The sequence below is a fragment of the Stegodyphus dumicola genome, chromosome 12, assembly GCF_044657685.1.
Source record: "Stegodyphus dumicola isolate Sdum_Otavi_A_Nest chromosome 12, ASM4465768v1".
Lineage (NCBI taxonomy): Eukaryota > Metazoa > Arthropoda > Arachnida > Araneae > Eresidae > Stegodyphus > Stegodyphus dumicola.
In genome coordinates, this window is record NC_140779.1 from 82132261 (window position 1) to 82148995 (window position 16735).

Consider the following 16735-nt stretch of genomic DNA (forward strand, 5'->3'; position numbering starts at 1 on the left):
AGCTATGCGCCTCTATATCTTTCTATTTAAATAATCCTTATAAAGTTAAACTCATCTGCAAAATTAAGAGAGTTTGCAAATTATGTGTATTTTTACTAAAACTATTGAACTAAAGATACTAATTATGCAAAATATTCAAGGTCGAGTAAGTAAGCATATACATGTGTGTCTGAAGAGCTATGATTGTGGAAGGAATATAAGCCTACGAGGGGCTTTTGGAGATTTGTGTGCTCGTACTCCTTCATGACATTCGCCCTTTCGTCGTGCTTCTTGCCAGGGGTTGGGTAAATTTATAAGGTATCAGGTAAAATGAGTAGCCACAAAAATATGGATGACGAAATGAGATGGAGAATTGTCGACAGATTCGAAGCAGGCCAGTCACAAGCGCAAATGGCTACAGAACTCAGTATAACGCCCAGTGTCATCTGAAATTTGTGGAAACAGTTTCAGGACACTGAATACATATCGAGAAAACATGAACAAGTTCAACCAAGATCCACAACGACGAATGAGGATCGTTGTTTGACGTTTTCAGCGCCGCTACATAGGACTGCTACAGCTTTGGAGCTCTCACGTGAGCTGTATGCTGCCTCTGGGACCCAAGTTTCACTGTCAACAGTTACCTAAAGGCTTCATGAGATAGGCTCTGTATGTCAGAAGACCCGATATTTGCTTCCAAGCTACTTCAGCACCCAAGACAGCGCATTTAGCATGGTGCTGACAACATGCGCCTTGGATTAGACTTCAGGGAGCACAGTGCTTTTCACAGACGAGTCGAGAATCAGCCTGAACACTGATTCTTGGCGTACCTATATCTGGAGAAAGGCTGAAACACGATATTATCCTTCCCTCACCAGAGAAAATTATCTTTAGGGTGGTGGAGGTGTAACGGTTTGGACAGGAGTAATATTGGATGGCCTCACACTCTAGCATATGTTTGACAAAGGCTCCTTGACCACTATGAGGTACAGAGAGGAGAGCTTAGAGCCTTAGATTCGAATTTTCAGGGGTGTAGTTGATCCTGGGTTACGTTAATGGACAAGAACGCTCGGCCACATAGTTATCAGACGGTTGACGATTACCTGGAAAGTGAAGATATTCGTCGCGTGGATTGGCCAGCTAGATTTCTTGACCTCAACACTACAGGGCATATTTGGGACCAGACTTGAGAGCCTGTGACCTTATCCTCTCTGAGAACCATCTCGAAGTTGACAACTGCCTTGCTGCAAGAGTGGGATCAACTACTATAAGGTCTTCTCAACTGGTCCAGTATATAAGTGTGTCCGGTATGTTGTCACGCTGCACGACCTGTCTGCCTGTGAGAGGGCACCATGTCCCATGTTTAACTCATTTTCAGTTCGATATCACAACGTGTATTTTAGGCATTCCTTCACTACGAGCTTTATTGATAATGATGCGTACATAAAATGATTTTTGAATGATACATCACTTTGTTGTAAATGTATATTCATACTAATTTTCATTAAAATCTGTCCATTAGTTTTTCAGATATTTGACAAGTGTATAACAACTTTTAAAATTACGGCAAATAAGAAAAGATGCTTTCAAGTGAAGTAATTTTCACCAGATTTCTTCCGCATGGAGCGATATGATGCAGCTGTTATATTTTATTTTGTTTAAAACAGCAAATTTCGTTTAAATTCGGAAGATCACATGACATTAATGGGCTTAACTTCGTTGCGAGGAAATAGATTATTACATGAACTATTTCAAGATTTTGTTTTCATGAAATGTGAACCGGTTTTTCATTGAAAAATTCTATACCCGGAACTTTTTCACTATACGTTTATCAAAAACTTAAGCAAATAACTTCAGTTTAGTTACTAGTTTGGCGAAAGTCGTTGCAAGAAAATGTGTAAGTGGCTTAAATATAAGAATCTTTCCGGCATGATACAAATATTGAAAAACAGTTTTACGTTTATATTTTTTAGATACTGAATTTTCTTCTTTTGAGATGCGTGCATTGATGCCATACTTAGAATCATATAATGGTGTGGTTGCGTGTTTTATTGACATTCTGCGGATTTTTAGATGAAAATAAAAAGACAGCTGAACCGTATCTTTTGATATGTTCTTTTTAAATAGTTTTTTCAAGAATAAATAACAAGTATAAATTCAGGTAGTCTGCTTTCCAAACGGTTTGTCCATTGGAGAAAAACTGTGTCTTTTTCCATTAAACTGTTTCACCTTTTCATTGGAGTTTCTTTTAGCGAATCTTATTTTTGCCATTGTTAAAGCTGTTTTGTTTTGAAGTCAATTTTGTGATGAATTTTGATAAAAGGAAGAAAAAACTTAATATCGTATTAAAACAATCTCTGCACTACATTTTAGCCAGTGTTCTAAAATTTAGCGAGACAGTAATAGGATTAAAACTTATTTCTTATAAATAATAATTAAAGACTAATTTATACTTTTCATTTGCTTCTTTGAAATTAGTACATTTTGGAGTAGCTTTACACTCCCAATCTTTATAGCCAACTTCACCACACTTAGCACATATTTGCGGTTCTAGGAATTTTGTTTGAAAGTGCCCATATTTTGAACACTTAAAGCATTGAGTTACTTTCGAAAATTCTTTAATTTAAAGACGAGACCATCTTATGCTAAGTTTTCCTGCTTTGATAAGTTCTCTATATTTCTTAGCATCTACACTGGCCACCCAGTTTACTTTGGTATTTATACCTTTTATCGAAAATTTTAAGTCAAAACCACCATTTGCAAAGACCATATTTTGGTCTTTAATCATAATCTTAAGATCATCTCGAGAAAGATCAGAATCTACATCATAAATAATAATTTTTGGATCTTTCTTAACAGGCCGTTGAACTACATATCGTTTCTAAGCAAATCATTTGTTCTAGCCTCTGTTTCCAAGGCTATATCCAAAAGTTCTACTCTATCCAAAAAAGGAAGGAACTACTTCCGAGGAGGTCAAAAACAAAATTATAAACTCAATCAATCCCACCCAATTATACATTGGTCTTAGAATAAGAAAGATGTCTAACACATTGGTGTAAGAGTTAGAAGACTAAGAAAAATGAAGAAAGGAGGTGTTCTAATAGAATCTTCTGATATTGAAGCCTTGTATGATAGTACTAATATTTCAGATTTACATCACAGTGATAATATGTTCATTCCGTCTAAAATTTTACTATTAATATAAAATAATTCATTGGGCATGCAAAAATTGATTAAACGCAAATATTTACTGGTGGAATGATACTATACACTTCCTTCTAATTTTGAGGTAAAATAAATGAGAAATTTACAGTTGCTACATAGATTTTGATTTAATTTGAAATACCATTTTCCGCTTAGCATTCAACTCAGTTGTAAGACTTACCAGTCGAAGTTTCTGTAAATCGTCTTTGAAGAGTTAAGGCACAGAAGTATCACAAGAGCAAAATGTAGTAGTGGTTTATATTTTCTAGGAAAAAGGAAAAGAATAAAATATAATTTATCCTTTTAAAATAATACAAAAATACAATAAAATGTTTGATTTAAACGAAACATGCATTTTCCACAAATAATTGCGCTTACAAAGAACTATGGGTAGCAATTCGGTTTTACTATTTAATATTTATTTATGTAAAATATGTTTTACAGAAAGGAAAACGTTCTGTGCGTAAAAAAAGTTTTTTAAGGCATTTTTCAAACTTATAATATGTATTTGGTTTTCAAATATACATATAAATTCTAAATGAACGTCTAACTAGAAGTTAAGCTATGAAAATATATTCTCACTAGCTTTCTCAGTTCTTTTTGGTTTTTACTTATAAAGAATAACTGATTAATGAGATACATTCCGCAAGAGAAGAAGAGGAAGAATGACCTTGCTTGTTTGCATTAGCTGTGCATAAGTCACGTGATCTCTGAGGTCATCTGCATTGTCTGTTTACAAAAGGTATACATAAGTCACGTGATCTATGAGGTCAGCGGAATGTATCTCCTGTTTTGATGTCAGCATGAATATTACATAAAATTAATATGTTTAATGCTTGACAGTGCCATTTTTATTTCATATTTTGTAAAACTTTCAGTTTTTTTTATTAACAAACTCTACAATTTGAAAGCGAGCAATGGCAACACTTTTCGAATTGAAGCAGATTTTTACCTCCAGCGTGCAAGACTGTTGCCATTCGAAAAAACGACGAGGGCGAAAATTAGAGTTTTCAGAGTTTTTAATTAATACCTCCACAGATTAAAGCCGTACGGTGCGGTGTGTGGTGTATTTAATTATGGCAAAGCACACTAGGGCTATCTGTTTAAGGGGAGGGATGCCTTCGTGGAGGACTTTCTAAGGAAAACTGGCTCGTATACATGTTACACATGGGGAAAACCACGAAAACGCCCATGCAGCCAGCCCGTTCGCGGGATTCGAACCTCGGACCGAACTACCAGTGTTCAGCGACTTTACCGCTCGGCCGCTGGTGGGCCTTAAATCTATACGAATAAGCGTCAAGAGAATGATCGAAATAGCCTCCCACGAATTTTTGGAATCTGGGGAATTTTGTCTTTTTAATATTTTAAAGTTTTCTTTATTTTATCAGATACATATAGTGATTTGATTTTTTTATTTTATTCCGTTGCCCATAATCTTATTTTAGTGCAATCCTCAGATTTTGTTGATTATTTGATTTATAAGCGGGTAAATATTTTCAAGATAATGCTTTGCTTCCGAACATTCATTTAGATGCCCTTTTTCATACAATCTCAATTTTTGGGGATTATTACACAAGGATCAAAGATCAAATATTAAATATACTGTTACGAATTTGGTATTTAAAAATCTAATGCTAGTTCAATTATAAATTAAATGGTTTTATTTCTCGCGCAGTGCAGCGCGTGACGAATATTAAAAGAAAGCTAAGCCGGAAAATTGAAAATACAAGAGCGCGTGCATTAAATAAATAAATATCTCTTTTTGATTTCGAGAAAGTACTGGAAAATTCTAGCGCGTGATTTTAAAATCTTATAAAAGGAGGAAAACATCTCAGTTTGTAGTAAGATGCATTGGGCTGTGGACAGTTCACGGGAGGGTGACTCCCACGTGACTACCTCTGTCCAATCTGTGTTTTACAGAAAGGATGAATTTGAATATTTTGTTTAGCTAATCTGTTGCACTTAGTTGTGCCATTTGTCTTCATTTAGATCGCGATATTAATTTAATTATTCCAATCTAGATAACCTGTTTCAAAACTTGATAATTATTAATATTTCCAATATTTCTCATTGTACGCGTAAGCTGGTGACCACCCACGTGACAGGCTCCTGCCAATCATCTCCCTTACTCCACCTACATTTCACAAAATTTGACAAGTTTCGCCTAGTTGGCGCGGCGTAAATCGCTTTAATTAAAAACTTAAGTACCAACGCCTTAGGGCAATTTACCAACATAGACGGTTAAAGTAGCGGTTGGCTACTAATTGCCGCCTAGCCATTGACTCGATTTCGATTTCGATTTCAGTTTGTAGTAGTAGTTGCTTAGTTCGTTGTTGTTTAGAAAACTTATAACTTAAACTAAAGTAGCGGTTGGCTACTAATTGCCGCCTAGCCATTGACTCGATTTCGATTTCGATTTCAGTTTGTAGTAGTAGTTGCTTAGTTCGTTGTTGTTTAGAAAACTGCTCTTGTTGATTGTAGCGAATTCGCGGATTAGCGTTCTTTAGCTGTTTTGAATTACGTTCTATTGGACATTTGAGTAGTTAAAAGAAAACTACTGGGAGATATTGTAATACTGCATGACAATTTGAGAAAATTTAAGCATTTTTGTTGTGATAATAATAAATTTTTGTTCATTTTTCATCGGACTTGTGAATTCATTTCATAACGAACCCGTACGCACGCAACAATACTCTAGGCAACAAGTATCGGCGTAAGTTCTATAAATTTTCAGGAATACTGTTTCGAAGGTTCTATTTAACCCTTAAAACTATAGTCTTGCAAATTTATGCAACTTAACTCTGATTCTTGTTGCTTTAGTATCTTTACTATTTGTTCTTCGGAAGAAATATTTTGCAGCCATTTGGATCAGAACTTCGATTATTCGTCTAGGGACCATCGTCGAAACCTATAATAGAACTAACGGATAATAAGAAATCTTTCCACCGACAAAATCTGATATGAGCAATCAATAACGCAGATCCATTTTTAGCTTAATACATTGAACAGTAATGCTAAAGATAAAGCTTTCAGACTTAGGATTGAAAAACTGATCAAATTATATGCTAATTCGCTTACTATTACGCACCCAAATATGCAATATTTAAAATAAATCCATAAGTGTCTCTAGCCTCTATATGCTAAATATTAAACATTAATTTTAATACGAACCACCGGCATCGTTTTAAATTAATTTCTTTCCAAAACATACAATGGAAATTTTCTAATGGCGTTGCACGTGTTGATACGTAATTTTAACACATTTACGAAGGATTGCAAAATGCTTAATAAATAATTCATTATAAACATGATATCTCTTGGTTAGCGAATTAGCTCGTTACATTTTTAAGGGAGTTTTTTTTTTTTTTTTATGGAGTTTTAGTTGACACAGTAATATTTATCCTTTAAAGCAACATTATCGCCATTTGTTCTAAAGATGACGAAAAATTAACTTCATTTTACAATAAGGTTTCTTGTTACATATATTTCTTATTATTTCTTATTTTAATAATATATTTATTTTAATTATATATTTCTTATTTTAATTATGTTTGTTTGGAGGGCGATTCATTCTGTCCATCGAATTTTCTCAGTGGCTTACAGATAATAAAAGCTGACGATTAAAGAAGTCATGGACAGTCGAGATTCTACTGTTTGACATCTTTGCTATGCGTCCTTTTATTGTAACAATGAGCACGTACCATCAGTTAACATAGCTCGAAGTTCAATTCCGGGCAAAACAATGTTTAATTTTCAATGATTTCACGCTCCAAACATTTTTCTTCTCTACGTCTGGCCACCGAACTAAATTGGTAAATGATAATTAGTTACCAGCTTGGACTGGTCAACTGGATTGTCGTGTTATCTCCCATAGGCATTTTTAGGTGACTGGTGATGAGAAGCGTTACAAGGAAACAAGGTGACTGGTGATGAGAAGCGTTACAAGGAAACAAGGTGACTGGTGATGAGAAGCGTTACAAGGAAACAAGGTGACTGGTGATGAGAAGCGTTACAAGGAAACAAGGTGACTGGTGATGAGAAGCGTTACAAGGAAACAAGGTGACTGGTGATGAGAAGTGTTACAAGGAAATAAGAAATTCATTCCATGTGGTCTTGCAGTTTGGTAATAATTAGAATCCAAATGATTTTTAAGGCTCCATTAATTAGATAATAGATAAGTACGTTATTAATTTTCAAAAACTTCTCCTTCTAAAATCATCTTTTTTCCGCTATATTTCCATTTATATAAACCATACTTTATGGAAAAAACTATAAAAGTAATAAATACATGTTCTCTTTACATTGCAGTAGCACAAGAAAGAACATTATATATGAAAATATGGAAACTTTTGGGAATAGATGCAATATATCATCTACACGAACACGAATAAAATTCAAAACTCTCCCCATCAGACATCATGTCATAAATCATGTTTTTGGGTAATAATCATCATATCATTGCAAAAATAAATGCATGCTCTTCTAGTTTTTTACTTTCAATAACATAACTTTTTTGCCAAGCAAGGAGCTTTTATAACTTTTGCAATATGAGGGAAAAAGAAAATTAATGGATGCAGTTTAAACTGAACTATGAAAAAGCGTGTTTTGTATAGCTGAAGATCTCGACCTTAATTAAAGTTTTTATAACTGCCGGAATATCTTTCAAATGAACTTCCTCTTTAATTCTCATTTAAGGAGAGAAAAAAAGTCAGTTATGTGTTTTTAACCATGGGAAAAAATAATTTCTGTTTTTCTTTACTGTCCATTCTTTACTGTTCGCACTCTTTCACGTAAGGTTGTCCTTGATTTCTGGAGAAACTGAACTTTATTACTACTTAAGTCCATATTTAATTGGAACGATGATTCAGATGCATTACCTGAATGAAATGTTAAATCAATTTATTAGGGTTTGTTTACCACATCATTTTAATGGTTTCATGTTCATGTATTTAATGTAAGAAAGAGTTTATAAAAAATACAATTTTCTTTTTCTACCAAAATATGGATAAATGAATTTGAAAATATTTCATTTTTTGCCAGTTCAATAAAGATGAGTTAAATTTTCAGTAACGCCTGGATTTCTTTATTGCACTACCTACACTGAGCGTTTTGGCGGTAGATGTCTCATAGAAAAAATCTGCTCATAAACCTGTTAAACTACACATAGGATGAGTTATTACAGTTTTTACTTTCACCAATGAATATGTACTGGTTTTCCACCTATTTTGTATTTAGTTTGATGCATGCTTCCAATGAATAAGGTCGTCTATTGTTCCTTGATGTTATATTTACCATCAAGTCAAGCACCTCTAGCCATAAATATCTCAGGTCAGATTAAGTCAATTTATTAAGACAAAACAAATCCACAGCTATCATGTTATGGAGAGTGATGCCTTCCTGGAGGATTATGTTACACATAGGGAACGCCGCATAACAACTCAATGCTGGAGGCACTGTTGTACAACTGTTTACAGTTCCAATTAAAATTTTTATGATCATAATCATGTTGAGATTTTGATTTTTTGGTATCTCATTTAATGCATTTTGATATATGCAAATATTTTATATTACACTGACTGAAAGAATAATTTATAATGCACAGTGAAAGACATGTCTGATGTCAGTAGCTCCTCCAATCAGGTAGAAAGGTTGGATAAAAAAGAGTAACAATACATTGATAGTTCTGAGAATATTTTTATTTCTATAATTATATGCATTTACGATCCCTCAATATAACATTCTCTACCCCCACCTTTCTCAAAATTATTAGAAGATGCGTCAAAGTCCTGCACATCCCACTATACTAAAAGCGAGTTATCGCTTAGCCTAAAACAAATCACAGAGTCTAAAGAAGATTAAACAACCTTTTTATTTAAGTCTTCAATGAAAAGAAAAGCACAACTCATGCAACAGACGAACCTCCGCGACTTGCGGATATTTAAATTAACATAACAGGTACAGGCAAAAGTAGGAGCGAACCAGGTTTTTACCAGCAAGGTGATTCAGGTGTTGTCCCTGTTTACTAACCATACAGATATACCGAAGTCCTACAAGGCTCCGAGAGTCCTCAAATTTCGCCTCACCTACAGAGACATTCACTTCATCATGCACTGCAGGCTCTTCTACCGCCAGAGGCATCTGGGCTGTCTCCCATTTGCCCGGATTGCTTTATTGAAATACAAACATTTGCATAAATACATTAGTTCTTTGGTTCACATGACAGGTTTCTTTTGTTCACATGTAATGTATGGTTACCTTACAGTTAACTATGGTTTCAATAATTGTAAATTTGGTATTCACTCCGTAGTTAAATATTTCATAATTATTCTCATTTGAAAGCTCATTGTCATATACATTATACGTATACAGTTGTTTTCTTTAAGTTTTTAAGTTACTCTTATAGGAGTTGGGGATACGTATATTATCTGATTCTTCGCCTTTTGTCGCTAGATTTCCTATTATTATATGTATCTTCTTTTTCAGGTATCTATTAACATAGTTCTTCGCCTTTTGTCCTAGATTTCCTATTATTATCTGTATCTTCTTTTTCAGGTGTCTGTTTTTCATTGTATACTATAAGAAGGTATCTAGACTTTCGTTGGATCTTTTTAAATGTAGAGTTTCTGTTATGGAGCACTTGAATAATTAGTGTTTCGAAACGCCCCTTTCCTCTTGCACATGTCTGATAGAGAAATCTTCCTTTCATAGCAGATGTATGTGGAGAAGCAATCGTGTCGTGTAATGTACCAATTCAATACATGGACTCTATTTGTTTCATATGTCCTGATAACTGGAATAAATATCTAGGTCTTCGATTCTCTTGAGCGTTTTCCACCAATTGTCCCATTTTTTGAGCAAAACTTGCTTAAATGATTTTTTTTAATCTGAGATTTAGGAAGTAGAATATCAGTTGTTATTGCCCTTTTGATCACTAGCTACTTCGTTTGCATATTTGTCTGCTTCTTTTTTTCCAAATGTTCCAGCGTACACTTTAAAAGCCAGATAATCATTATTTTAGTGTTAAAGCATTAAATCTCTGATTATTATGTATTTTATCTGCTTTTGCATGAAGTCATGATAGAGAATCTGTTCTAAATTTTGTTGCCGCAAGATTAATGCTAATGCAATTTTCAATGGCTTCTTTAAAGGCTAGCGCTTTTGCTTCGACGACTGTATTTTCAATTTTTAGATGATATCTAAGATTTTGATTCTTCTGATAGATAACTTCCTCTTTCGTGTTTGGAATTTGTGAAAGCTTTTGTGAGAACGTTTCTTCAGTGTTTCCTTATGAATGAAATCTGAAGTGGATGTTTAGCTCTTTGTATGGATGTTTCTGTTCTTCATATTCTAAGGCATTGAACTAGGCGTTTTCTAATGCCGAATCTTTTGAAGTTTTAGTATTCTGTCTTTGGTTGCTTCTTTTTCTGGTATAAAGAATAATGGTGAAGTTTCTGTGAGGGCATGCAGAGCTGGGTTTTATATTATCCTGTAACATCTGGATATTGTCAACAGGAATGGCTTATGGATAGCCTGCAGCTTTTTCACTTTTCGTCTATTGAGTGGATGAGTTCAGTTCGCGCTTCCGTATACAGCAATTTTTACTTTTTTCTGTGCTCATGCCCCAATCGAAATCCTGCATTTTGCTCAGGCTTTTTATGTTGTTGTTTTCTGTTGTATATATTATAGACGCAGAAACTCTTGCTCTTATATAGATTGTAGATGTAGAAATTAACTTAAAAGAAAGTTGAATTTCTAATGTAAGTAACGTAGTATGAGATCACAGCACAAAATAACCTATTAAAGCAGGATGAAGATAATTCACGGCGTATATTTTAAACTCGACTAGCAAGATGCCAAAGCCAGAAATTAAACTAAGCATAGCTAGCGATACTAAGCAACAATAAGAAAGGCTGTCAGAAGCTCTAACTGGAAGTTCAAAATCATCAGCTTAAGTATTTGAAAACCTAATTTGCTTTCTGATGAGGAATACGGAAAGGAAACGTTTTAAAGATTAACACCATAACAATTGGCTGATTAGGATAAAATACATTATAATCCTAAACAATATGGACATGTCAGGCATATTTAGCGACGCATCAGCTAACATCTGTGATCGGAAATCAAATATAAACAAGAAATAAATACGTATCGGTGTAATGAACTTAAAATGAATAACAAGTCATTCGGACAATCGATTGCATGCAATAATATTGGCTGATCATTATAAATGAAATAAAAAAAATCTTTAGACGGCAAGATTTCTTTAGTTTTTAAATTTTTAAATTTATTATATTAAACTTTTATGTCTTCCCACTTCGAACACTACACATTTTGAAACACGGAAAAAAAACTTGATGTTAAAAAATTAATATGCAAATTTTAGTTAAAAGATATAAATTCCCCTTCCCTCCTTTTAAATAAAACTACTACTTAATCATTTAACAATTATTATTGTTAGATCATCGAGATCTAATCCTGCTACACAAAGATCGAAGGATGCTTTCACTTAGTTTCATCTAAGAATCAGAAGAGTTAAAGTTATCCGGCACAAGTTATTAGTTGATACAGTCCAGGAGTTAGTGCTAGGCAGTTGATTTATATCCGAAAGAGAGTTAAGCATTGATTTACTGAGTAACTGAGTATTTTGAGACAGGAAGATTACTTGATTCGTCTAAGAGAAGTTAATAACCGAGTTCTTATTCTGGGTTAATAGTGAAAGAGTTTCTCTACAAACACATATTCAGTACATTCAGATTATAAAAACCGTTTTGTTCAGCCATCAGGTACATGTATTGAGTTTTAATTTATTTGCAAATTAGTTAGATAGATAGTTTATTGTAATTAAATACTTGACAGGTTTTCTTTCTTGATTAAAATAGTTTTTCATGAGATGGATGAATGCATATCCAGTTTAGTTTAGTTTAGTTTAAATATCACGCTGGATAACAATCAAAAACAAAGTTCAACATTAAAAATCAGCGTAAATTAATTTGGTTTTTAATTAAAAATATTCCAGTTACACAACGATCGAAGGATGCTTTATGCTAAACGCTTGCCCATTAATGGAAAATTTAATCTGACAACGAATACTAGATACTAGCTTTCAATGATATTATCCGTTCACGTCTAGGTAAGCCATTTTATTCAGAAATACTAGTAAGGTTTTAATAAAGTCTGAGTTGAGGTACAATAACACGATGGACAAGTATTAATTTAGAAGTCAAACAACAAAAATCAGCCTTATGTTTTCAAATTTTCACAGGACTAGTTTCGATGGTTTTACCGAACCATCATCCTCAGCTGCAAAAGCGAAAATGGTGCGCTTAATTTTGCTAATATTGAACCAAAAACTCGGTATTAATTTAGTAAGTATATATGAAAGGAAGTCAACTTGAATAAGCACTGCACATGGATGTGATTGCTTTTAAGAGAGAAATTTATAGATTTGGAGACTTGTGGCTATTCCAGATTATAGGAAGACCTGGTTAGTACTAGTTTAGGGAAATATGAAAGTCAAGCCTCTTATTGAAAGAATCTCTCATGAAGGCTATTCATTATCCTACAAAAGAAAAAACAACTGCTGAATAAGAATAACAGAAGAAACGTTGCTTACAATCACAACGTTTCTTAAAAATAGATTAAAAACATCTCTAGGGTTCGCTGAGAATCAAAGCTTCAAAGTACTTAGAATTTTTTTAATATCAAGTATTTTGTATCTAGATTACAGAGAATGTTTCGATTGCCTGCAAACTGGTAATGACCTGAGTTCTGTAGGTTAATTAAAAAGGTACAATTAAAAATAAAAAATTCCTTATTCCTTATCGTCAAGTCACCCATGACTTGAAGATGAACCCATGTTGAGACTCAAGTTACCCAAAGCCTAAATGACTATGCTAATTTTACTAATGAATAAAGTTCAATTGATTTTATTTTTATGCGAGACATAAATAATACAAGGCGGGACTCAGAAAAATTGCCGGGTTTCAACACAGGTGTCATGCTGTTTGGAGCAGACTATAGCTCCTGGTTGTCTGCTGCCGACTACCAATCTTTCTGGCGACCTGGCGCTGCCTAATAAAACATTATCCTGACTTTAATTTGCCTTTTTGTCTTTCTATGAACATTGGTTTAGGAAGATAGTATTTACTACGGAACAGTATAAACTAATTGTAGAGGCTTTTGTGTGAAGCAGATCGATTAAGGAAATACAAGAAGCCTTCCTTGACGAGTTCCCAGGAATAAAAACGCAGTATGGTACAGAAATGACGTCAAACCGAAAATATGAATGTAAAGTCAGTCTAAAGTCTTCAACCGTCTAAAGTCTTCCGCGACATTCAGCAGAAGTTTGCAAGTATTCCCAAAAATCAAATCAAAGAACGTCTCAGAAAGTTAGTATGTTATGTACTATGTGTTCGGCAATGCTCAAATGTCTCAATTTCAAGCCGTACTGAATAATATGTGTACGAGAACCGAAAGAGCTCAATAAAGTTAAACACGTAAATTACTGTTTAGTATTGCGGAAGGACATTTGGACCTATTGTTGTACTTCATGAAAAATGAAGTTCATTTTCATTTTCGGAGCATGTAAATTCCGAAAATAAAAGGTACTGGCTGACTGAAAATCAACACTTGACTCACGAAACACCACTTGACGATCAGAAATATTGGTAGCACTTTGTGCAGTATGTTAAGTACACGAATATAGTGGGCCGAGTTGTCTTCGAATCGACTATGAATACCGCAGTTTACCACGCCATCTTCGGACAATTTTATGGCTAACTAATATCCGGGGGCAGCATACAAATCTCACGCGACATACTAGCATGAATTCATGAACTGTTCACTGAACAGTAAACTTTGAGCAAAGGATTACGTCCGCTAATTTTATCGGGATTGTCCACATGTTATTTTTATCTGTGCGAAAATTTAAAGTGTACACCAAACGTGTGGATACTCTGGATGAACTCAAGGAAAATATCAAGAGCACTATGCACAGTATCATGTTGAAAAGCAGCATATCATACCAACAAACATACTTCGACTAATATACGTGCACATATTTGCATATATGTGAAAAAGCTCAGCATCTGCTATGACTTATTGGTAAGGGAATAAATGTAATTCGTTTCTTTGTTCCTCTTATCCTACCATCTCCGGAGACGGATTGCCTTCTGTAGCCCAGCCTATACTGGTCAGCTTAGTTATATTATATAAACACATATACTCACCACAACATATATTTAATGATGATTAGTTACTCATAAGTTTATAAAGTAGAGGTTTTACAAAAGTGTTATGGCTCAAAAGAAAATAGGTCTTTAACTAGTATGAAACAATGAATGGACAGATGAATTTAATGATTAGTAGATACTAAAAATTTAATTTCAAGCAAAGTTTATTAGATTTGCATTACTTAGATCAAATAGAGATGCATGTCCGTACATTAAATCTGAAGTTGAGTTATTTATAGTTGTTTAAAACATTGTAGGTAACTAAGAAATATCTAATAGTTTTTGTCAAAATGTATGTTTAAGAGAAAAAATACTGAGCTCTTGCTATTTAAAAGCAAAGGCATGCTGAATTCGTTAAACACGTAAATTCCGGTTAAGGGTTTTAGTGAGCATTCAAATATTTATTTTTAATGATTATCATAGGTGAAATTTTGCATCCATGTATATTTAAACATAAATCTGTCAAACAAATCTTTAAAAATCTTAAAGCAATCGCAATTTTATATTTTTCCTGAAATATTAAGATTTAAAATAATTTTTAAATGCTCTATGTGTTTTAATTGCTTTCATTTATTTTTAATTTCCTTTAACTATTATTATAAAATACATCACAACAAACCTTAGTTTGAAAATGCCATGCAAGTTAATATTTTAAAGCAGTTTTTGCGCTTAACTAAATGTTTGACAAAAATTCATACTACTCGTAGTATACTTTAATATGTTTTATAAACTTTCTAAATTGGAATTCTAAAATTCATATTAAGTTTTATTAATATATATAACTACGGTTATAACGAAAAATTCTATGCATTTTGAGCTAAAATTAAAACACACGGAGTAGAACACTTAGAAAAACTTGAAAAATTTATATTGAGAAAAAAACCTGCTTAAAGTTCTTTTTTACATTCACCTTTAATACTTTAACGTCTTAGAATCTCTTAAAATATTTTTCTTTAACATCAAAAACTTTAAGTTATTATATCCATAAATAAATACTTTTATTAGGGAATTAGAAAAATCCACTCATATAGTCGATTTTTGCTGAATTCAAAGTCTACCTTCCCATTAAGAAAAACATCATTTTAAAGCATTTATCTTCCCCTGTGTTATCATTTATCTTCTCCTGTGTTAAAAGCCTTTTTTGCTTTAAAATAATTTATTTTTTAAAACCTTAAACTATCCTTTGAGAAATATCTAAAGTAATTGAAAAGGAATTTAAGTCCTTTGACGATGAATAAAACACTTTGCTGGATTTGAGAATAATACCCAGTCCATGGGAAAATGAAATAACAAGTTAAACTCCATTTTTTCTTTTTTTTTTACTTTTATGGTCCTTTCCTTATTTTAAACTAATTTAAATGCATTTAATTAAATTTACTAATTCGTATTAATTTAATTCGTATTTTAGAAAACATAAAGGGCAGGTATAGCCAACTCGTAATATAGCTCGTATTTGCATAAATTTAAAATGAAAATATTTATATTTACATGAATTCGAGCACGCGCCGAATGTGCTGACCATTAAACCTCGAGGGCATGCAAAGAAGCCGAGAGAAACACCTTATATACTCCCCCATCTAAAGGGCGACTGGTGGTGGAGAATCCTGGTGGTGGAGAATTATAATCTACAACCTTTTTTTTTTGTTTGGGCGCCACTGTAGGGGCACTAGGTTAATTGGAAGCAAGAGAGATGAAAAATGTGCAATGCCCTCGCCGGGACTCGAACCTCGGACCTCTCGAATACGAGTGTACTGGCCATTACACCACGAAGGCGGGAAAATACCTTATAATACATCTTAGACCAACGGTTGCGAAAGGCGGGTAAAGATTTTGTAGACACGGTTTTCAGAAGAGTAGAGATTCACGAAAATGGTATTTTCATTAAGTCGTACCTAATAACTGGAAGTACGCGGCATGCGTAATAATCGTAGATTAAGTCGTAAAACATAGTATTGCACGGAATGGAAGTATGATAGAAGAGAAAATGAATAAATAACTATACAATTTATAGTCTAATCTTTCAGATTACTGCTTATTATTTCAAAGCGCGACTCTGCTTCTAAAACATTTACAAAATTAGAAGCTGAAAAGTGAAATAATATAGATAAAAATTAATCGAGAGAACTGAAAAGTCGAAAAATATTCAAAATGAAAAGATCTATATGTCAATGACTTGTAAAGGAATCTGTTCAAAGAAGTTTTATTATCTGACAGACGAAAAAAGATGCAGTAACTTTCTCTCATAACAAGCATTTACATACCATACCCGTATCCAAATACAAAATGGAATAAATAAATAGAAAATAAATCTGAAAGCGTTC

General features: G+C 33.4%; 1 protein-coding gene and 1 long non-coding RNA gene across 3 annotated transcripts in view; one reads left to right on the forward strand and one right to left on the reverse strand.

Moving 5' to 3' along the window:
• LOC146993703 (uncharacterized) overlaps positions 1 to 16735 on the forward strand; it is a 371536-nt gene that overhangs the window by 183017 nt on the left and 171784 nt on the right. The gene's annotated exons all lie outside the window — the stretch shown is intronic.
• LOC118186875 (protein O-mannosyl-transferase Tmtc3-like) overlaps positions 1 to 16735 on the reverse strand; it is a 512127-nt gene that overhangs the window by 48679 nt on the left and 446713 nt on the right. For both annotated transcript variants that reach the window (XM_035357048.2, XM_085806651.1), the window contains one exon: positions 3365 to 3448. In XM_035357048.2, coding sequence (XP_035212939.2) covers positions 3365 to 3448 — 84 coding nt within the window. The remainder of the gene's footprint in view (positions 1 to 3364; positions 3449 to 16735) is intronic.